The sequence below is a fragment of the Crassostrea angulata genome, chromosome 2, assembly GCF_025612915.1.
Source record: "Crassostrea angulata isolate pt1a10 chromosome 2, ASM2561291v2, whole genome shotgun sequence".
Classification (NCBI taxonomy): domain Eukaryota; kingdom Metazoa; phylum Mollusca; class Bivalvia; order Ostreida; family Ostreidae; genus Magallana; species Magallana angulata.
In genome coordinates this window covers 75,076,792-75,100,190 of record NC_069112.1, presented here as the reverse complement: position 1 = coordinate 75,100,190, position 23,399 = coordinate 75,076,792, and the positions used below count along the sequence as shown (strand labels likewise).

General features: G+C 32.8%; 1 protein-coding gene across 1 annotated transcript; it reads left to right on the top strand.

Annotated features, from left to right (window-relative positions):
• Nucleotides 1-4,842: 4,842 nt before the first annotated feature.
• Nucleotides 4,843-20,521, top strand: LOC128171512 (dTDP-glucose 4,6-dehydratase-like). The gene is made up of 13 exons (XM_052837289.1): nt 4,843-4,898; nt 8,064-8,125; nt 9,746-9,802; nt 10,505-10,559; nt 11,226-11,317; nt 12,257-12,370; nt 13,125-13,278; nt 13,837-13,889; nt 15,063-15,189; nt 16,010-16,095; nt 16,286-16,399; nt 17,586-17,687; nt 18,620-20,521. The coding sequence occupies exons 1-13, from the start codon at nt 4,850-4,852 to the stop codon at nt 18,749-18,751; spliced, it is 1,197 nt and encodes a 398-aa protein (XP_052693249.1). The 5' UTR covers nt 4,843-4,849; the 3' UTR covers nt 18,752-20,521.
• Nucleotides 20,522-23,399: the final 2,878 nt, after the last annotated feature.

Below are 23,399 nucleotides of genomic sequence, written 5' to 3'. Positions count from 1 at the left end.
AAGACATTGCCGTCTTTATAAAAATTATTTGAAACACGAGCTCTGATCTGGCTTGGTGTAAATGAAATATAAATACAAAAAATATGAGCATAATTAATTTTTCATAATATAATAATGAAAATTTTTTATTAAAAAATAAAATTTCTTAGCATAAATAATATTTTTTATATTTAAAAAAAATAAATAAAACAAAATTGAAAAAAAAAGAACAAACAAACAAGATGCCCAGGGGCCACATCGCTCACCTGAACAACAACAGCCCTTAACTATAATCAAACTACATGTATAGTATGGACCATGATTTAAACAAAATTGAATCTACACTATGTGAGGATGCTTCCACTCCAATTTGACCTTTTCTGGTCTAATAGTTTTTAAGAAGAAGATTTTCAAAAATATGTTCTATATATTCCTTTGAAAAAATCCATTCCCCCATAGTGGCCCCACCCTGCCCCCGGGGACCAAAATTTAAACAAACTTGAATCTACACTATCCTAGGATGCTTCCACTCCATATTAAGCTTTAATGGTCCAACAGTTTTTTAATAGAAGATTTTTAAATATTATTTCAATATATTCCTTTGTAAAAATTCATCCCCTATAGTGACCCCATCCTACCCCCGGGGACCATGGTTTTAACAAAACTTGAATCTACACTATCTGAGGATGCATCCACTCCAATTTGAGCTTTTCTGGCCTAATAGTTTTTCAGAAGAAAATTTTTAAAGATTTTCTCTATTTATTCCTTTGTAAAAAATTTATCCCAATTATGGCCCCACCCTACCCCAGGGGACCATGATTTGATCAAACTTGAATCTACACTATGAGAGGATGCTTCCACCTAACAGTTTCTGAACAGAAGATTTTGAAAAATGACTACAAATTTTCAATAATTCTAAATTGTATCCCCTTTAAAGAGGGTGTGGTCCTTCATTTGAACAAACTTAAATCCCCTTCACACAGTGGTGCTTTGTGCCAAGTTTGGGTTGAAATCTGCCCATTGGTTCTGGAGAAGAATATGAAAATATGAAAAGTTTACAACAACGACAACGGCGACAGACAACGGACAAATTTTGATCAGAAAAGCTCACTTGAGCTCAGGTGAGCTAAAAAGGAACGTTAAACTCAGGTATTAATTGCAAGATACTTTGAATTTACGCTTATTAAATCGCTATCACCTTTTTGTAATCTTCCTTTTCCCTTTGCATATATCGAGTAATCAAAGTTAATGTCAATGCCACTACTGTGAGGATAACATTCACTCCCATCGCTATAGTAATACCATCTTTTATAGTGAAGTCCTGGCTTGGACGGGCTGTCAAAAAATTCACAGAGGAGGTTAGTTCATTGTGGTTTCATTGATATTCATGGGCAACCAATTTGCATTAACACTTTCAAGGATAAGTATGATAATTCACGAATTAACATTGATCATAACAGTAATGAGAATTATACAATTATTGCGGTGGTTGTTTTTTGTTTTTTTTAGGTCAATACGATTATTTAGCTCCCCGAGAAGTACAATATTATTGAATATTGTGCTTCGAGGATAGCTAAAATTATTGTCTTGATCGAAAAAAACCCAGTAATTTTTATTTTATTATATGATTCAGCAACGAATTAATAAAAATATCAGATTGTCAATGAGTGTTTCCAAGCAAAGATTTTAGTTTGAAGCCATAGCCGAACAAATTGATAAACGCGATAGTTCATTGGAAGATCTATTTTTCGTCCAGTGTGGAGAAAATTAAATTTTATATTGACCTCCTTGGTCACGTGCAGGTAAATGTAACGTGCTATTTTTCTATAGAGTTGGATATGAGCCAAGGTGTTTTTTCATTAAAGATTCAATTTCGTTGTTCAGCTAAATAACGATATTCACGAAAATTAGTATTCAGCAAATATTAATAAGACCACAGTCTTTACATGGATATGGAAAAAAAACAACATTTAATCCAAAGAAAACCCCCCATTAAAACAAAGATTTAAAAAGCAACATGTTTGAAGGAATTTTAACTTTTCAATTCGTATTATTTTCCATATAAGTGTCCTAGCTTTGAGCTCATCTGAATTTATTTAAGGTGAACAAAAGAATGAATTTAATTAGCTTTCGTTTTGCTTTTGTGTGTTGTGGGGGGGGGGGGGGGTCCCCTATTCATTCCGATATTATCAGCATTTGTTTTCTTTTCTTTTTTTCCGAGTACATGTTATGATTAAAATGCGGTGATAACACATTAATTATACAGACAACAATAATCATATCAATGGAACAGAACATTTATAATTATGGTTCTATTAGCGCAAGTAGGTGTTAGCCAATAATTCGCTTAATAAGTATTTTACTTAACTACACTGAACAATGCGATTGCTAACATGTATTATATGTCTGGCCCCACCGTCACCAACATTTTTAAATCCCTCAGCTCAGTCCTCAACTCAAATCCTTAGTGGAAAAGTGCATGAATTTGATGGTAAAAACTCAGACTTGAGGCTGAGTAATGACTTAAGGAAAGTTGCTGGGGCGGGGCCTGAGAAACTGTCCCTTTCTTACTTGAAGTCTCGACTTAGTATGTTGGCGTTTCCGTAAGCTGCTTTGGTCGATGCATCATGACCCGTCATGTCTCTACTATTTGTATCATCAACTACCAAAAAAAATTCTTATGTATTTTTTGAAAAATATTATGTCATTTTTTGCATGGTTGTGTGTATACATGTACAAATTGACTATATTCTGTCCCAGTTTACTGCTTCCCTCACTTCCCTCAATTGACGAATTTCAAAGAAAATACACATACCTATCAAAGAAGTACAGCTGAAATCAAAAGAAGGGGGGGGGGGGTACAATATTAATTCATTGACACTTCATTTATTTTTACCCGGAGAAATTAACATGATCGAAACAAGTTTTTCACGCAGAATTATAATGGGAAATGTTAATATCTTTTCTCCATTCGGGATTATTACTAGTACTTTTTATTCTGAGACCTCATAATAATTTTTGAAACCCCCCCCCCCCCATGCAAATTTTCACATTTTTCCTATAGTTTTGTATTTCTGACCTAAGTATTTCTTTCACTTTGATATATATGAAAAAGTATTGTAATATGTCACCAAATTGCGACGAAACGAAAAAAAAAATACCTCGGGGTTTGTGCCCTATTCTGTAACAGAAAGAAAGAAAGAAAGAGAACATTTACCCAGTCAAGACTTCGTATTAATCCTAGCCTATCAGCCTATATTTTCCTGTCCAACGGAAACACTGGACATTTTTTGTAATACTTAGACTTTTTATTTGGAAAAAAGGAAGGTACTATTAATGTACTTTACTATTGAAATGTACTTAACTATTGAGTCACCGATCGAATATATATGCACCCTACTCTAAACATCACCAAATATACAACGACTTATGTACATTAGTCACTGCAGTTGAAAATTTCCCGATGATGATATGCCTGAATAGTATCCTTGTCTTTAGGCGAAAATAAAATAATTGTACGTTTGGAATTGCCTTCAGCCTTCTTGAACCCCCCCCCTCCGATAACATTTTATTGTCAAAAAAAGAGAGATTTTGCTTTTTTTTTTTTTTTTTTTTACCAATTTTTTAATAAGTTTAAAAACTTCAAGTTTGCAAAAAAATATCCCACTCCTGGATCTGGAAATTCGATATGCAGATAGATTACATTTTCATAGCTACTTTAAGGTAATGACCTAGTTTTTTTGCCCCCCCCCCAAAAAAAAAAGAAGGAATAATGGAATAATAATAGTAGAAAATCAAAAAAAAGGTGTGTTCTTGGTTTCTTAGTATACACTATACTTTGATTGAAAATTGATTAATTTTTTTTCATAGCAAATTGGCTTCAGTTTTTTATCCCGTCAATTTAACAGCTGGAATTCCTTTTAAAAGAGCATTTTATTACAAATACCAGTGTAAATGTAGTGGCATTGTCCGCTATCCAAATATGTCCTACGCCTGTCACAATGAAAAAATAAAACAACCAAAAAATTATCGTGAATACAAAAAAAAGTATATAAATATGTATTAAAAACATTCTTCACATATGCTTCACATAAATACAAATATTACTATATAGCTAAATGTAATGTTTTTTATATTTTTTAAAATAATTTTCAAATATTTTTTTATTCATTTGTATCAATTAAAATAAACTATATATGATTTTGTTATATGATAGGAAGTTATGATATGAAACCTAAGGATTTTTTTTCAGTTCAAATTTAAAATAAAAATCGGAAAGTTATATATTCCTGTGGGAAAGAATTTTCTGCAAGTGTAAGAATGATATACTAGTATTTCCTACAGGGGAATATCTTGAAGGCGCCATTTAATCAATTCCTATTAGAATATCATATAAACGATATATATTTTCAGTAAAAACATACATTTTACTTTTCGTATGAAACACTTTAATCGCGCATTTTAATTAGAGCTCTCTCTCTCTCTCTCTCTCTCTCTCTCTCTCTCTCTCTCTCTCTCTCTCTCTCTCTCTCTCTCTCTCTCTCTCTCTCTCTCAGATATTTTTTTCCTGTTAGACTTGACAGGTAACGTGCGATCATGCAAGGGTTTGAGGTCCACTCCGTTTAAATACCTAAAGGGGGGACAAAAAACCCGGGGATCGCGATTTTTTTTTTTTGGTGGTTTTTTTTTTTTTTTTTTTTTTTATAGATTATTATTTATTTGTTTGTTTTGCTTGCAATTGCACTTGATTTGATAAATAAAAAGAAAAAGAAAAGAAAAATCTCGATACCCCGAAATCTTAGATCCCTCCCTAGGAAAAAATCACGTGACACGATCACATGATCTTCAGTAAACTTTTTTTCAAACAAAAATGGCGACCTCGGATGAACGTGGAAAACCCAGGGTACTAGTATTAGGCGGTAAGTCTTTTATCGAACCGTGTATTTCAAACTGTTTAATCAGACCGACTGTTTTACAACAGGCGGAGCTCTCTCTTTGAATATATTATAAGAATTGACATCAGCGTTATCCGATAATTGTTTTATTACAAGTAGTGAAAAGTGTTTTGCATGGGATAACAATCTAACGGAAACTAATGGCCTGACAGGCATGCAGCTTGTTCAGTGTCACCACTTGTAATTTTGTTCGTCCGGAAATCCGGAATGATGATGAATAGTAGGATATTTAATACGTCGGTAGAAAGTGGCTTTTGAATTAAACGATTGTATCATTATCATTCAAGTAATTTTTGAAAGGCCAAAAAGGGGAAAACGGGTTAATGGATCATTTCACTACACAACCCCCCTCCCCCCATTTCAAACAATAACAAACATGGGAAAGTTTTGGAGAAAGAGAGAGAGAGAGAGAGAGAGAGCGTTACCTAAATGTTTTATTTAATATTTGCCATTTACCCTTGCAAAAAATCACCCATATATATAAATCAGATTTTGAAACATTTTTAATTGACAGTAATTCCACGTACAATCTCTTAAAATACCAAAAAAAAAAAAATAAGATGAATGAAATAAACAAAACAGACCAAACAAAACAAGCAAGAGATATGGAGTTTGTGACACTGGTTATGATAAACTTGATGGAACTATTCAGAAGGAAGTGGAGAGAATGTTGATTTTACTGGTGAAATATTTCATGATAAAAACTAAAAAAGTCACAGAGAAGGAAATGTTCCATCTGTTCTGATGTACATGTACATAGTGCACTATATGTATACTTTTCTTTCAGTAAAATATACGTGTATAGAACATATTTTTCATTGAAAGTATATATTTATTGTTCTTTCTATCTAAAACTTATATGATAGGTATTTACTCTAATAATCTCCTGGTATGATAAACGATAATCTCAGTAAGATTTGTTGAAACCGAAAATTTTGACAGGACTTCTCTTCCGACATATGCCAAAATTTTTTAATCTTGCTGAATCTCGCTGAGATTAGATTTAGCTAAAAGGAAAGATGTACAAAATGTACAACGTTCACAGTTTGAGAACAGCAATTAATCTTCAGAGGAGGGCTGGTTTGAACTTATAACATTGTCTTCGAACAGACAAAATCTTTGATTGAAAAACATTCCTAATCTGAAACTTGTACAAAAAAAAAGATAATTGTATTTAAGAGTGGTTTGAATCTGCATTTGAATTACACACCACTTTTAAATCAGCTGTTAAGTATAGCAGAGCCTCAAGACAATGTCTTCCCTACTTCAGATTATAAGAGGATTACATGCCGGGGAATTAAAGCAGAATTTAAAAATTTTAATGAGGGATGAAGCTCTGCGTAGTGAATAGATGTTTGATTGTTCTGGTTTGTCTATTGTAAGGTCTGGGTAAAGTTTGAATGTGTGTATGTGTTCACGAAAAAGTGGGGGGGGGGGGGGGCAGACTTATCCAAAAAATCTTGACAAGGAAAAAAAAAAAGGGAAAAAGGATATATTTTCCAAAATTCTGAAAATCCTAATGGGGAGGGGGATAGTATACCTTTAACTTCAATTTCAATGATTATTTCCTTATTTTCAGTTCAATTTTTTACATGGTCCCATAAAAGTGGAAAGTGGGGGGGGGGGGGGAAGCAAATCCGTGTTTATTTAATTTTTTGTATGTAAATTTAAGAAAAATCTTTGCTGCGCCCCCGATGCTACGTGCCTGACAAACTTGTCATTGTATAAAGATATGTCTGGGGATGAATGGTACAAATATGCTGAGTTTATGGTATATTTATTAGGGTAAAGTGGATAATTTGGTAGGACCCTTGTATTAAATTGATAGACAGATGGATGATTAAAGAATGAAAGAAGAAATAAATGAACCATAATGACTGATGAGTAAAAAATGCATGCTGATTTGAGTGTATTGTCTAATTGATTAATAATAAAAATGGAATGTAGAATAAAGGAAAACAGGAAGTATGAATGAAGATACATATATATTTAGGTGGCCATCGGTTTTTGTAATAAAATTAGAAATTTATTGTTAGATCAATCATGTCAGTTGTCGATTAATGAGTTACAAAATAAATGATGGAACAATTAAAAGTGCAGGATGCTTATAAAGTTAATGTACTCTTTGAATGCTGTATTGAGTGTAAATGACTGCATGCTTGATTTTATTGATTCAGTCAAAATATTCGATCTAGACGAAGAGTAAAAAGGAAGAAAATCCTCTCTAATCAGCCTTTATCTGTATTGCAGTCAATTGTGTTTATCTTTTATCTAAGCACTTAAGTGGTACTTGATGTACAGTAACAGTTTGAGGAAATAATAAAGAGTTGTCATCCAGGTCGTAATAACCCCCCCCCCCCCCACCAACCTATTGTCATCTCAGTCATGTTCATAATAACTCCCCTTCCCCCCTCAAGCTATATTTCCTAAACTAAGTTCTTTCCTATTGATATTAAGGCTGATGAGAGAAGAGATCTAATATATTGATACATTATCATGATTATAAATGCGAATTATGAGTAATCAGCTTTTAATAAGTAATTGAATGAGTAAACAAAAAAATTAAGAATAGCTCTTGTTAGTGAGAAATATTGAAGACCACATTGGTAATCTGGGAATGTTTTAATGATTGTATATTGTATGCAGGGAAATATTTGCCCGCGTTTTATTTTTGCCCATTTCCCCTCATTATCAGCCGGCGAATTGAAGACTGAGCGAATACCAATGTCTCAGTTATCTCTCCTTAAAAACAAAATGGTCTAGGTAGATTCAAGAGGGGGCGGAATTGTTCGCCACCAAAGAAGGGCGAAAGTAAGAGCGGGCCTGGTAAAAATAGGCCCGTATGTCGTATATTGTAGTTATGAAAAGTTACTAAGTTCAGCGCATGTACTGTAAATGATGCATGTCCAAACTACTTGCCAAAATAATATTCTTCTTAATGGTGGTGCAATTTATTCAATACCAAGATAATGTAAAGATACATCAATACAAAAATTTTTTTTTTTTTTTATATCTCTTCAACTTAAGCTTTAATAATGCATAATTATACATTTTAAATTCATTGCACTACTTTGATTATGTTTCGATGCTTGCCGCTACATAACAAACTTTCATTGTTTTATTTTTCAGGTACCGGGTTCATCGGTCGTAACCTTGTGACCTACTTAGTGCAGAATGACCTAGTTTCAAAGGTACATACTGTTAGTACTGTATTGTCACCGGATGAGTGGTAGTTTACACAAATGTAGCAGTGTTTTGGGGCAAAAACTTGACTTTTTGATAATTCAGTAATTTTTTATTCTGTTGCCCAAATTTATAATCAGATAATGTAAGAAAACAAAAAATTTATGAAAAAAGTTTCAGATCACCTTAATATTAGGACTAGGTTTATATTTATTGTTGTACAAAGTAAATTTAGTTTACAGAATAAGGAAAAAGTAAGTGCAATGTATGTGTCATTGTATATGTGTGTGTATAAACAGTATTATAAAGTGAGACAAATGGTAAACTTTATGCACGGATCTAAAGGAAGGGGGGGGGGGGGTCTGCAAAATTCAAATTTCTTTAAATTAAATTATGAAACTACCAAAAATATGCCTTGGACCCCTCTTGGCAAACTCAACCGTTGGACACCCCTCCCCCCTTCCCCAATGGATAAATTTTCTGGATCTGCTCATGAACCTGAATCATTTACACTGTCAAGATTGTACCGTATTAATGTATCAGATTGCTGCACAGAAGAACATGATTATACGCTAGCATGTAGTTTTTTGTAAATAAACATGCCGCATTCTATATGTGCATATACATGTATATATACTAGGTACAAAACTATACAAAAATATTGATTTATTGACTGTTCATTTACTGATAGACATCTATGAATATACATGTCTTATTTTATGTCCCTCCAAGGAGAATCGCTGTGACAGATAGCCAGAATAACAATGGAGGAAAGATTTGTTATTTACATTGTGTGTATATGACATTGCCTCTACCTGTTGGTTATAATAGTGATCAAGATGACAATAAGTCCTCAATTATAGCTAAAGTAGTCATCAATGACAGGGTCTTTTTACAGTGTTTTTTCTCCTTTGCATTTTGGTCCTTGGTATCAGTTGATGTAGATCTGTTGATAACCTGTGCTTCAATTTTCATTTTATTTGTTTTCCATGCCGTTGATTTTTATTTGATTTTTAAAAAAAATAATTACTGTTGATTTTGGCTGTGATAATAACTTCCAGGCACTGTCATATGTGGTATTTTACATTTAAACCACTCAAGTCGAAATATGATTCATATATCTGCTCTAATATGTCTTTTAAATTGAAAAATATGGCACTAGAGATAGTTCATAACTAAATACATGTACTGATGATAGCATTGTGAGCAATACTCGAATGCACAGTGTTAATAACATCTTGAACTTTTAATTTTTGGTTTTTAAACTAATTGCTTAGAAAGATAAAGAATATCTCTGCTCCTAGTGAGTGCTAGCTTTCTCCATTTCTGTTCATTGAGTTTTGTATTGATGTCAAGTTACTGTAGATTCCTAATTAAACACGAAGAATTAATATGTGCGTAAAATTGCGAAAAAAACATCTTGTTTATTTTAAAATCTCACTTTTGTTTTCCAGACAGATGTAAACTTTATGAAATTATGATAAACATTCGCAAATTTATGCTCTTGTGATTTCATGGAAAATGGTAGAATCACAGAAATAAGAACTCGCGTAAAATAAGGAATCTACTGTACAGTAGATATTAACAGATTTTATCTCTAATTTCATGTTGGTGTATTTATTTTACAGGTTCGGGTGGCAGACAAGGTCCCTCCAGCTCTAGCCTGGCTGAATCAAAAACACAAAGTAAGGTTTAATGGTCAGATGCCTACTGGGTAAAGATTATTATTTATTCTCTAAAATTAAATGTAGATACATGTAACTCAATGCTGGTTGAAACATGCTACATTGTATTTGATCAGTTCAAAATTTCATTAAAAATATTTTGCCTATATGAAATCAATCCGCTAGACATTACCTTTGAACTTTGTAAATTTGACCTTAGGATTTATTTTTACATGTAACTTTTTATGCCCCACTTCGAAGAAGGGAGGACATATTGCTTTGCTGCTGTCTGTCTGTGTGTTAAGTATACAGATTTATCAAATAAATATCTAGGTTAAGTTTGAGTACAATCGAGCAAATTTTGACAGAGTTATGCCCCTTGGACTTCGAAAAATTTCAATTGTTTGCATTTTCCATTCATTTTTCTTTGCAGTGGTTGCACCTTCAGTACTGACATGAAATTTGTTGTACAGATTTATCTTTATGAATATCTAGGTCAAGTTTGATTTTGGGTACAATCAAGCAAGTTTTGACAGAGTTATGCTCCTTGGACTTCAATTCCAATTATTTGCAGTTTCCTTTCATTTTTTTCACAGCAGTCTTTAAGGGAGGAGAGCATAAGTGTTTCACAAACATCTCTTGTTTGAACACAATTCTACTTGTTCATAGCTTTTAAAATTGATTGTTTTTTTTATCTCTCTTTCATATATTTTTATTTTCCAGGATATATTTACAAATCCCTTGGTGGAGTTTAAACAGTCCAACCTCATAAATCCAGGTATATAAATACATAGTTACCTAATTATTCTGATACTGTAAAACAGATAAATGTGGCAGAAGAAAGAACTCACTGTTTGCTTCAAATTGAGCAAACACTGGTCAATTGAATTTGCAAATAGGAGAAAAAAAAAATTTAAAAAAAAAAAAATTGTTAGTGTAGATTTACATTCTCTATTAAGGTGGTCTGGGAATCTGTTGATATTGATGTGGATTAAAGTACATTATAATTAGAATACTTTCACCGGTTTAGAATTTTCAAATTTTACCATATTTAACCAAAAAGTATGTTTAAAGATTTTTTGGAAATGGAAAAATATTAAACTCCCATGCGGGATTTGAACTCATGACTTAAAGATTTGTAGTGAACCCTCTAACCCACTGTGCTACGCTGTTCGGTGACAATTCTGGGAAAGAAAATATTTTTGAAATTACACTTGATTTTATTGTTTGTTTTCGATAAATAGTATGTCACAATATGGATGTCCGCCTTAAAGAAATTTCCTCGATTTGCTCCGACGTAATTTTGTGAGTTATCTTCAGGAGCATTAATTTTGATAGTAACATGTAATAATCATTGGGCAAAACTGATTAACTTAACATTAACATATTTTGTGAGATGGGGATGATTTGCAATGTTAAACCAACTTTTTGAAATGTTTAACAGCGTCTGTAGCCGGGGCCTTCACAGATCCAGAGGGGGAATATGACCTGGTTGTTAATCTCGCTGCTGAAACAAAATATGGACAGTCCGATGCTGTAAGTATTAAAAAAACCAACATCTCACCAACTGTATTCTAAGAATTTCTCTTTTAGAAGTATTTAGATTTTAAGTATCACTGTCAAATAATATTTTGAACCCTACAAAAATTGAACCTGAATCATATTGGTTCAAAGTATTATGCAATATTTTGAACCAGGGTTCAATATTTGTAGAGTTTACATAAGGAATAAGGAATCATTCTTTGAGTATTATGAGGTGATAATTTTGGTCGGGGCGTGATCAAATCCATTAAAGCCTGAAGGGCTTTATGATAGATTTGATCACACCCAAACCAAAATTATCTCCTCATAATATTCAAAGAATGAGTCCTTATTACTTATGTTTATATAATTTTAAACCATCGTACGATTAAATATTTAAATATAAATAAGCAAACCCCGCTGGCACCTCAATTTGGCTTTATGAGTTATATACATGTAGTACAAAATCGATACGTAGTGTTATCACAGGCAAAGACACTGGAAAATGTAAATATATATTGATATGTGACACCAGTAGTGTGGCTAATGTATGTATATGATTTATCAGATATTTTTTTTTACAAACTTCATAGAAGGATGCATAATATGAGAGTACTTCAACTAAGTCATTATTTCCTGACTTTGACCTTGCTTATAACCTTCACTTCACTGTTCCTAATTGTGTGTTTACTGTTTTATTTGAAAGTTCTAAATTGTTCAGGGTGATAATATATTTTTGTCATCAAAGTTGGCACAGTGATTCATGTTCTTGAAATCTATTCACAGTTAATTGATCTCTCCAATATGAATCACCATGCGAACCTTGAAACAATAACATGATAACATTTGATTTTTTTTAATGTATGTACACTAATTCTTTTATCTTCCTTAGTTGTCATGAAGAGAATGTATTTTAATTCAATTAAATCTGACATTTTGATTATATCCATGCAGGTTTATCAAGAAGGGACTGTCAACCTCAGCATGAACTGTGCTCGGGAGGCAGCGAAGCATAACGTGAGGATGTTTGTGGAGCTATCTACGGGGCAGGTGTACGCGGCGGATAAGGTACTGGGAAACACAGGATTGTGTTACTTCTCACAGTGTGTTATATTATAAACTGTTTATCATCATCAAAAATACTTTTCTCCCTATACAAATTCATTGATAAAGCTGATAAGGAACATAGGACGCGACCTTCAAATAGCTCTTTTCTCACCTCCTTATACATATTCAGTGATCAAGCCGATGGGGTACAGAGGGCGCCACCTTCAAAATACATAATTGTAGCACATCTGTCACCTCCTCATACATATTCAGTGATCAAGCCGATGGGGTACAGAGGGCGCCACCTTCAAAATACATAATTGTAGCACTTCTGTCACCTCCTCATACATATTCAGTGATCAAGCCGATAAGGAACAGAGGACACAACCTTCAAAATACATAATCGTAGCACTTTTCTCACCTCCTTATACATATTCATTGATCAAGCTAGTAAGGTACAGTAGGCGCCACCTTCAAAATACATGATCGTTGCACCCCTAATGCTTCATCCTGCGTTGAAACTTATGCATCACTTTTAATTTCTGAATGGTGGATTGACATCTACAGTGTACTACATCTTTGAAGCTGCAAACAAATTCAGTTAAAATTACTGGTCAGCGACAAGTTACTGGGATATTTCTTATAAGCATAATTATAATATCTGCATTTTTATGACAAACCTTATTATATACCATTATAGAATTATTAGGTGAGAGTGATGCATGTACATGTAAGTGGAATTTATTAATGATTTATATTGTTTGTCTATATGTAGAAATTAGCTCAGGAGGACAGTAAGATAGACCCATGGACCATGCTGGCAAAACACAAAATGGAAGTAGAGAGACAGCTCAGGAATCTCACCGATCTCAATTATCTCGTGCTCAGACCCGCCACTGTTTATGGCCTTGGGGATAAAAATGGACTCGGTGAGATGTCTCAAGATAAAGTTACTTGTGTATTGGCTTTAACTAACACATTTGATTATCTTGGTTAGAAAGGGATATAGTATTGCTTATGTGGGTGTGTCAATGTGTATTGTATATAATTTACTGGCAAACAACTGATTTCAAATAAAAGACTTATTAAAATGAGATATGCATTATATATCCATAGTAATGTATTAGATGAGATATTTTCTTCATAGCATTTAACATGTTTAACAAGATATGAGATGACTTTTAATTATAATTGATGGGGTGATTAATTACTGAGAATACTGATACTTGTAATAAATTTAGTGAAGTAATTAGTGATCTAGAATGATAAGATGTATTAATTAATAAAATTGAAAGGATATTGAAGCGACATGGGTTTCAAAGGAGATTAAATGCCTTCACAATACATGTTGTGATAAATTTTCATCACGTTATATTTTGGTTCACAGATGTACAAAAATAGATTCTATACGTTTTATTTGAATTCACTGCGTTCATTACGAAGATCACCATGAGGATATAAGATGGTTTCCTTCTTTCTATTTACAGCACCGCGCTTAATCATTGGAGCTATCTATAAATACACCAGGCAGAAAATGAAGGTAAGAAACCAGTGAATGCTGAGCGAGTTACAGTTAAAGGGAAGTTACTCTTATTTCAGTTATAGTAACACTTTAGTTAAAAGATTATGAAGGCATAACAATGAATACAGTTGTAGTGAGAACGACGGGGGGGGGGGGGGGGGGGGGGGGGGGTCTCCTCTCTGTAACACATTATAAAAGGATTTAGATAGAAAGATTATGAAGGTCACCAATGAACTGGTGAAAAGGGTGGTAACTCTTCTCTCAGTAACACATAATGAAGGTACGAAACCAATGAACACAGCTGTAGTGAAAAAGTGGGGGGGGGGGGGGGTACTCTTATTTCTTATTTACAGCCATGCTAGGCAGATTATGTCGTAGGAGAATTACAAACTGATATGGTTATTTGTATCTCTGGAAAAGATAGGAAAACAATGAATGCCAATTAGTAAAAGGGGGGATACTCTTCTCTCATAGATATCGGTTTATGTAGATAAGTAATAATTGTGGATGGGGAATTTACAGAGTGACACTTTACATGTAGCTATTACTTTTCTCTCTGTGTGTTAGATGTTTATTTTCTAAGAATTACTATCATTAACTCCTCCTCTCCAACAAATTAAATAATATCATACATGTGTGTTATAAAACTGATGGAGAATGATGCATGGCAAAATCTGTATTATATTCCATATCTTCCTGAGACACCAATATCAGCCCGAGGACTGAAGGCCAGGGGCTTATATTTATCGAGTGTTAATATGGGATGTGATACAAATTTTGACCTGCATTGTTGTTTTTATAATATATTAAATAGATATCTAGTTTCATTTTCATGTGTAAAACTTATCCTTATTTATCTTAGTTTTCCTTTTCTTGAAAGTGGCATATTTTCAATATCATGTATAAAAATGTATTGTGATGTCATCTACATTGAAATATATATGTTGAGACATCATAGTTCAAATTGCAGATTAGCACCGAAAAACAAAAAAAGTAACCTTGTATTAAAAGTTCAAAGTACAAAAGGTGTTCTGGAATGACATAATAAAGGGTGATGATACAGGGGATGTGATAAAGGCACGTGACTTGATCATACCAGGGGCGCGAAAATCCTGATTTTTATAAAATAAATGATGTCGCACTTTTTCTGTCTTTATCAAAGTAATACATGCTAAAAATTGAATAATCTAGATGCTGTGGACCAAGGATCTCCAGATGAATACAGTTCATGTGTTGGACGTTTGCAGGGCGGTGTGGCATCTCTGGAACCATGGCAAGAAGGGACAGGTCTATAACGTTGTAGACAGCAATAACACCAGTAAGTCAGGGTATATAGGGCTGTAAACAGCAATTCCACCAGTAAGTCAGGGTCTAGTACATTGTAGACAGCAATAACACCAGTAAGTCAGGGTATATAGGGCTGTAAACACCAATTCCACCAGTAAGTCAGGGTCTAGTACATTGTAGACAGCAATAACACCAGTAAGTCAGGGTATATAGGGCTGTAAACACCAATTCCACCAGTAAGTCAGGGTCTAGTACATTGTAGACAGCAATAACACCAGTAAGTCAGGGTATATAGGGCTGTAAACACCAATTCCACCAGTAAGTCAGGGTCTAGTACATTGTAGACAGCAATAACACCAGTAAGTCAGGGTATATAGGGCTGTAAACACCAATTCCACCAGTAAGTCAGGGTCTAGTACATTGTAGACAGCAATAACACCAGTAAGTCAGGGTATATAGGGCTGTAAACACCAATTCCACCAGTAAGTCAGGGTCTATAACAGTATATACAGCAACAATACCAGTAAGTCAGAGTCTATAACATTAAAGACAGCAAGAACACTACTAACTAAAGTCAAATTATATGTATTCTCCTTCGAATGATGTCTCAAGTTAACAAATAATAGCATTCAGTTTTTCAACAAAATTATGTAAATCTCATTACACAATATGTAAATCTCATTACACAATATAATTGATGAATACTTTGTCTAATATTTTATTAAATCTGATGCATGAATGTTTATCTAATAGGTGTTTCACGTTGGAATTTGCCTGACATAGTGACATATTGACACTCTGTAAAATAATTATCATATCATAATCTTCCTTTTTATCAAAATGTTTTTCAGCTCAAGGTAAAGTCAGTGAGTTGGTGTCGGAGATTTTCAACATCAAGTACGATTTCATGGGCACTGTTGTTTCCAATATGGCTCGGGTAAGGAATTCACTTAGATAAGATATTTTAGAACAGCTTCCATTTTAATATTTTTAACAAAAAAACTTGGGCCAGTCAGTGTATTATTATCTTTCTTTTAAGAATGACATAGCATATGATAAAGGAGTCTTTAAGACTATGTCAGATTTTTTCTGTTAATAGAAGTCATGTGTGGTTTTCTGTTTTCTAGGTCAACATGACCTCAGTCGTGGAAGACATCAATGACCGCCACATGCGTCCTTGGGCTGATGCGTGTCAGAAAGACGGAATCGACAATACGCCACTAAATCCATTTTTGGATCAGGTATGTACCACAAAACCCCCCACACATCAAAATTACCTAATACTGGGAATCATTTTAAATTTATTTATGGGGGTCAATGTTTGTGGGTAGCCAAAATGTTCATGGTTTGTGGGGACCTAATTTCATTCGTAGTGTAATTGGGATAATTTTAATGAATATTAAACAAATGATTGTGTATAGGTTTGTTGGGAGGTAAATTCGCTGGCGCAGTTACCCACAAAAAATGATGATTCCCCTGTATTCTTTACTTAAACAGAAGTATTACACAAAAACACTTTGTTGAATTTACCAAAATAAAATGCTTTTGAATTAAATAAGCATTAGAAAATGGAATATTCACGGTCAAGAATTCAGGATTGTGCCCATATATTTATCTAGTGATCGTAGGTAATCAGAAGTTAATTGGGCAAATGAAATATGAATTTTGATTATAGAGATTTAATTTCAGAAAATGAAGTATTAAAAAATTGTAATTCTGTAACGGAGAAATATTTGCCTTTGTTTTATTTTGACCACTTTGACCACTTATTTTTTCCCTCTTTGTCAGCATTCAAGAATGTGCAAGCTCAAGTGCCTTCAGTTTTCTCTCTTTTCACACAACTGTATCTGGTCATGTTCAAAAAGGACAAAAAAAACACAGGGCGAGAATAACTCTGTACACAGTACAAGTTTGTCAATTCACATGAACTCTCTCTGATTTAGTAAATCATCCGTAAATCAAGTAAAATGTGCCTGCATCTTATTTTGAATTGTTTTCAATTGGAAAGTTACAATGCATATTCAATCATAGAATACACAAATAGAAAAAAAATATGTGAACAAAGTTATGTTGCTTTAATGTCGTTTAATAGATATCAATTTGTCCAGCGATTGTTTTATTTACCGGGAGAATATGTCAAGAAAATATCTGATTTGTAGACCAGGTAAGGTAGGGTTAAGGTTAGCATTTATTTCATGAAAGCGTCTTGATTTTTTTCCACTTACTGTTATGCACGTTAACTTACTTTTAACGTCCTCGTTGCAGCCTGTACATTTTAAATTTGATATCTATTTAAGTTTAGAAAATACCTTTAATTTAACCTAGTTCAGAAGAAAAAAAAAATAACATTTTTATGTAAGACAAGTCAATATCCTTACTTCATTGTAAAAAAAATTAAAATAAATGCATTTTTCTCTCCAAATGTAGGAACTTTTATACAATAAGAATTTAGCCATGGACAGTTCCAAACTTATAGCCACTGGGTTCAGCTATAGTATACCACAGGTCAAGGTAGACTGTCTGAGAGAGGTGAGTAATAAATGGGTTGTGACATATCAACGCAAGGTCATTAAAAGGCCAGTCTTGGTTTATGTCTGGGTAATTGGACATAGTTTTGCATGAGAATGCCTGATTGCATTACAGTAAAACACGGTTATAACGAAGCGCCAGGGACGGGCGATTTTGCTTCGTTATAAGCGTAATTTGTTATATCCGTCATGTTTACAACATGAAATATAGTCACGGGGAATGAAAGTCACTTCGCTGTAAGCGTCAATTCATTATAAGCGTGTTCGCTCTTACCGTGTTTTACTGTATATAAATATATTATTTTTATTATATATACTTTTATATAAAAATGACTTGAAATCTATGGCGAACCGTACGCTTATAATTTACGCGTATGTAACAATTTATTGTGTTACCCATTGTCAAGTGTGTTGCTAATGCTGAGGGCAATGAAAGATAATAAACTGTGTCTAAGCCAATCCGATTTGAGAATTCAACATGAAAGTATTATAATAATACGTTTAACTCAATGTCTTTTGATTAAAAATTAGCAAAATGATTGGTTTTATGTGAATTTCGCACATGTATGTTCATTTGATAACACTGACAGAAAGGTTTTAGACTGGATTATGTTCATTAATTTGTAAACTGAACCTGGAATGGGCGATACTAAAAAGAGAATTACTCTAAAATCATTCAGATTTTGTAAATTTGACAGTCTAAAATACTATGGTAATTGCATAATGATGTTAAACTCCCCAATGCAAAATAGAAAATTAGGTGTTAAAGAGCATTTATTTGTCAATGCGATATTCGTCAATACATGTATACATATATATTGTTTACATTTCACTGTGGTTTTTTTTTATTAATTACTATATGGGAAAAAGAAAAAAGAAAATCAGAATTGCCACATTTGTTATTTAACTATTTATTTTCTTCTATAACAACAGATTTTAGACGATTACATTAAATCTGGACTTTTCCCACGTTCACTTCTATCATCAGAAATGCTTTGGAATGGAGTGGATCATGAAGAGACAGAGGAAATTCTAGCGGATCAAAATGGTTGCCCAGATTCTTAGCAGTTCTGACTTCCAGCATTTTACTTTTGTATTAGCATTCCAATATATATCAACATTATCTCAAATTTATTTACAAGATTTTAATTTTTTTTTGCTCATTGTGTTCAAAGGAAAATTGAGAGTTTTGAATGGTTGAGTTCCAAGAAAGCTGGACTTAATATAAGTTTTTTTTTAAGAATTATTGTTTGTGCATTGTGTATTATCTTTCTTTAAGGAAGGAAGCCACATTTTTAAAGATTTGAACCATTTTGAAAATGGATTCATTGAAAGTGTATTTACTATGAATGTTAAAGTAGCTCTCACATAGTTAATCAAAATGTTAACAGGTATGGCTGAACACAAATATCTTATATTTTAATGCTCAATTGTCAGGTAACTGAAATCTTTCGATTGGGTTTTACGAGAGGGAGACTTTTTTTGAGTCAATGTACTATTTTGTTAAGGAATCATTTGAATGATAAACAATCAGTATGATAGTATCAAAGGGTCCTTTCTTTGGCTTTGGCTATTGTTGCTCAAGTGAGCTATGTGGCCCAGGGGCCTCTTGCTTTAATGGATGTGGGGTGAGTAATTTAACTCATACCCAATCAACATTAGATATATTTCCCCATTTCTTGCTCATTTTGTTCTTAAGAACAAACTGAAGGATATGAAATGAAATACACAGTAGTCCTAATTTCAGTATTTCTCAATCATAGCATTCCATACATGAACATCACCACAATAACTCTATGGAGACTAAACCTACATTTAGTTTGGAAGTATAGACTAGAAATCATGTGGTATTCTGAGCAGATCCAAAAATCATAATTATATTAACGCATTTGTGTCTCACATTTTGTACAAGCATTTATTATCTGCATGTCTTCCTTTATCTTACAAGTCTATAAAGATGGTCTTTGCATGGTCTTGTGGACATTTTTGATGTTAATGGTCATTTTCCTTTTCGGTTTTATACTCTATGAATCGCTACAGTATATATTGCCTTCGATATGAGGACTGGTTATAACATGCACTATTTTTGAGACATTTTTTTATAAACCTTTAAATGAATTTCTATTGTTGGTTATCAACTTGCATAGTTTTTTTGTGCATCTCTGGTTAGATATCATGTACGATTTGTTCAAAATGCAAGTTTTTATTTTAACTCCATGTCCTTTTTTTCAATTGTGTACTCAAAGCTTTATTTGCCAGACAATCAGGAGACAAACAAATGTTAGATAAAAGGTAAGGTAAATACGGTAAATTGACACTTTTTAACTCACTTTCTAAGAATTAGGTGTGTACGTTGGGGTTGATCTAGTATATACATGATTGTGTGAAGCATTGAGACCATATTGGTGCATATTAATGAGGATTTTTAGTGCATAATTAGGATATAAATTTATTAAAAGTAACTTTAAATCGGCCGATTGGATTGCTTGTAATTGATTGTTGTTAAACAATCAACAGATCACAAGTTGTTTTCATTTCAGATTTCACGATCGTCTTAAGATGTATAAAAAAAGTTGTTTTCCTTATTTTCCTTACATTATGGTATTTATTCTCACTTGGTCTTCCTCTAAAAGACATCGTATGTTAGATTAGAGAGAGAGAGAGAGAGTCAGTATTCAGGCTTACCTTTATTCTATGCATATCATTGGAGATGTTTGCTTATGGCTGTTTTGTACTACTTTACAATTGTTATCTTTTTCCGACCAATTCATTTTGCCAAATGTCATATATTTGTTATCAGTCAATCAATAAATTTGTTTTAAAACTAAATTTGTATATTATTGTATTTCTGTCTCTTTTTTGTTTAACTCCGTGAGGTTCAAGTGAAGGTTTCAGATCACCTGTTCGTCGTCCGTCCGTTTGGAAACTCTCGCATTTTTGTTAACTACTTCTCTGGAACAGCTAGGTCAAATTTAACCGAACTTGGCATAACCCATCCTCATACACAATACAGGGACCCAAAAAAGGGTTCAAAGTTTATCATAGAATATATAGTGAAATGGTTTAAAAATCTTCCTTTAAGAAATACAATGCTGCGATTTGTGAGATTACTGTGCAAGTATCCATAGATAGCATAGATTCCAAATTCTTAAAACAATTACCCCGGACCAACACTGGGGCCCCATGAGGGGTTCAAAGTTTTACATAGATATGTATAGGGAAAATATTTACAACTTTTCTTTTCAAGATATACAATGCTACTGTTTGTGAGATTACTATGCAAGCATCCTCAGATAGTGTAGATTCCATATTGTTGAAACCATCAACCCTGTGCCAATACTGAGTCCTCAAAAGGGGTTCAATATTCAACACAGAAATTTATAGAGAAAATGTTAAACAATCTTCTTTTCAATAATTATTATGCTACAGTTTGCGAGATTACTATGCAAGCATCCTCAGAAATCTTGGAACATAATTATGACAATTTTTCAAAATTTTACAATTATTTGGAAGAGTTTTATATGTATAAATTTTGAAAACGGTACGAGCAATGTTTTTTGGTTGAGTGATGTGGCCCAAGGGCCTTTTGTTTTGGTTTGAACATATTTCATTGTTAAGATGGTATATGCAATATGATCGGGTGGTTCAGTAAACAGTAAACTTACAACGCCCTCGCCTATTTTTTTTTTTGGTGGGCCTAACACCAAGATGAGTAATAAAATGCCTCGGATACCTTGTGTGACGTTGATACCTGGATGGAGCAACACGTTAAATTGGCCTCATTCACAAAGTAAAAAACCCCACTATCATACAGGAATATGGATATGGTGGTTTAAAAATGATTGATTTCACAGATTTTAGCTTTGCTCTAAAGTCTAGTTGGATTGGAAGAATGATTTTCTCAGACACAAAATGGATAAATCTTTTAGAGGCAGAATTACAAATAAAAATCAAAAACCTATGGATTAAAGGTATGGACTTTACATCTAATTTATGTAAAAATAAAAATATGTTTTGGAAAGAAATTTTAACAGCTGGATTTTAACTCTAAAAGCAACTGGACAAGGAAATATGAATTTTTCTAAAACACTATTTTAATGCTGGTTTTATACATATACAAGATCTTTTTGATAAGGAGGGTGTTTTTCTTCGTATAGAAGCAATAGAAAATCAAAATATAAAAACAAATTTTATTGAAAATGCAAGCCTAAAGAGAGCAACATTTGAAAGATTAAATAAAGACAATATCAATGAAATCAAATACAAGTCTGGCCCAAGTATCCCTGAGCACATACATATTTTCTTCACCAATAAAAAAGCTTGCAAAGACATGTACAACGAACTTTTTAAGGAGAAAAGAGAACCAATTACATCTGTAAATAAATGGCAAGAAAGGGGCTTTATTTTTAACAACAAAGACAAGAACAAAATATTTGAACTTCCATATAAAACTACTAAAGAGTCAAAACTCCAATGGCTACAATTTCAAATTTTACATAGAATAATACCAGCAAATGATTTTCAAGATAAAGGTTAAAGAATCCCCAGTCTGCCCCTTTTGTAAAAGAGTTAATGCGACTATTGAACGCTATAATTTATAGATTGCTATTGTGTAAAAGAACTTTGGGAACTATGCGAGGAGTGTTTGTTAGGGAAATTTGAAACGCAAGTAACATTTGACAAAAACTCAATTTTATTTGGAAAATATAAAGAGAGAAAATTGTATAAAGTACATAATCTTTTCATTCTAATAATAAAACAATACATATTTGTAAGTAGATAGAAAGAAGTTCCAAAACTGAATTTTACCGCACTAGAAAATATAATGAAAAACAGAATATCTGTAGAGAAATATATTTTGCTTAAAAACTGTAGATTCTCAGAGTTTGAAAGGCATTGGCAAAAAATATGTGACTTATAATTATGATACACTAGTAATATTTATCAGATTCAATAGGTTATATAAAGTACTACCCCCCCCCCCCCCCACACACACACACACACAAACACTTTTCTCTCAAAAATTCTCTCTTTCATCTTATTTTCACGTACTAACCTCCTTTTTGAAGTAGTATACAGGTACATTTGTAAACAATCTATTACATTCTCATTGTGAAATATGTGTACTTGTACCCTTTGTATCTTTTTCTACTGTCTTTGTCAATGTATTTTGTCAAAAAAAATTTGCCTCATATCCGAACATTTAGTATTTGTATGTAGCGACCTTAATCGTGAGTTTTCTGATATCGAAAATAAGCCATACTACAGATGTTGTATTTGAATAAAAATACAGGTTAGTGTTTTGCTAAAAAATACAGGTTTTGAAGTCTTAATACACAATATCAAAAGGTTATGGTTAAAGAGCATATGAGAATTTCTAGTAAAATTTCAAGCGTTGCAAGGGATTTAAATTCTATGAAACGACTTTGTTAAGAATGTTCAAGTTATGATTACTGATAAATTACTAAGAAATAAGTAAAGATGCAGAAAAAGAGGAGAATATATTCGTCGAAATTAAGTTTAATTGCTATGATATTTTTTAGATTATTTTCGAATTTAAAAATCACAGAAACCTTGTTTTTAAGCCTTATTTATTCAAACATTATTGTTTCCAACAAACAAAGCATGACAACTAAAGTTTTTATTGAAATCCGGTTGCAAGCTGACTGAAACATCGAAAATTCTAAGTATTTTAAAATCAATAACAAAGTTA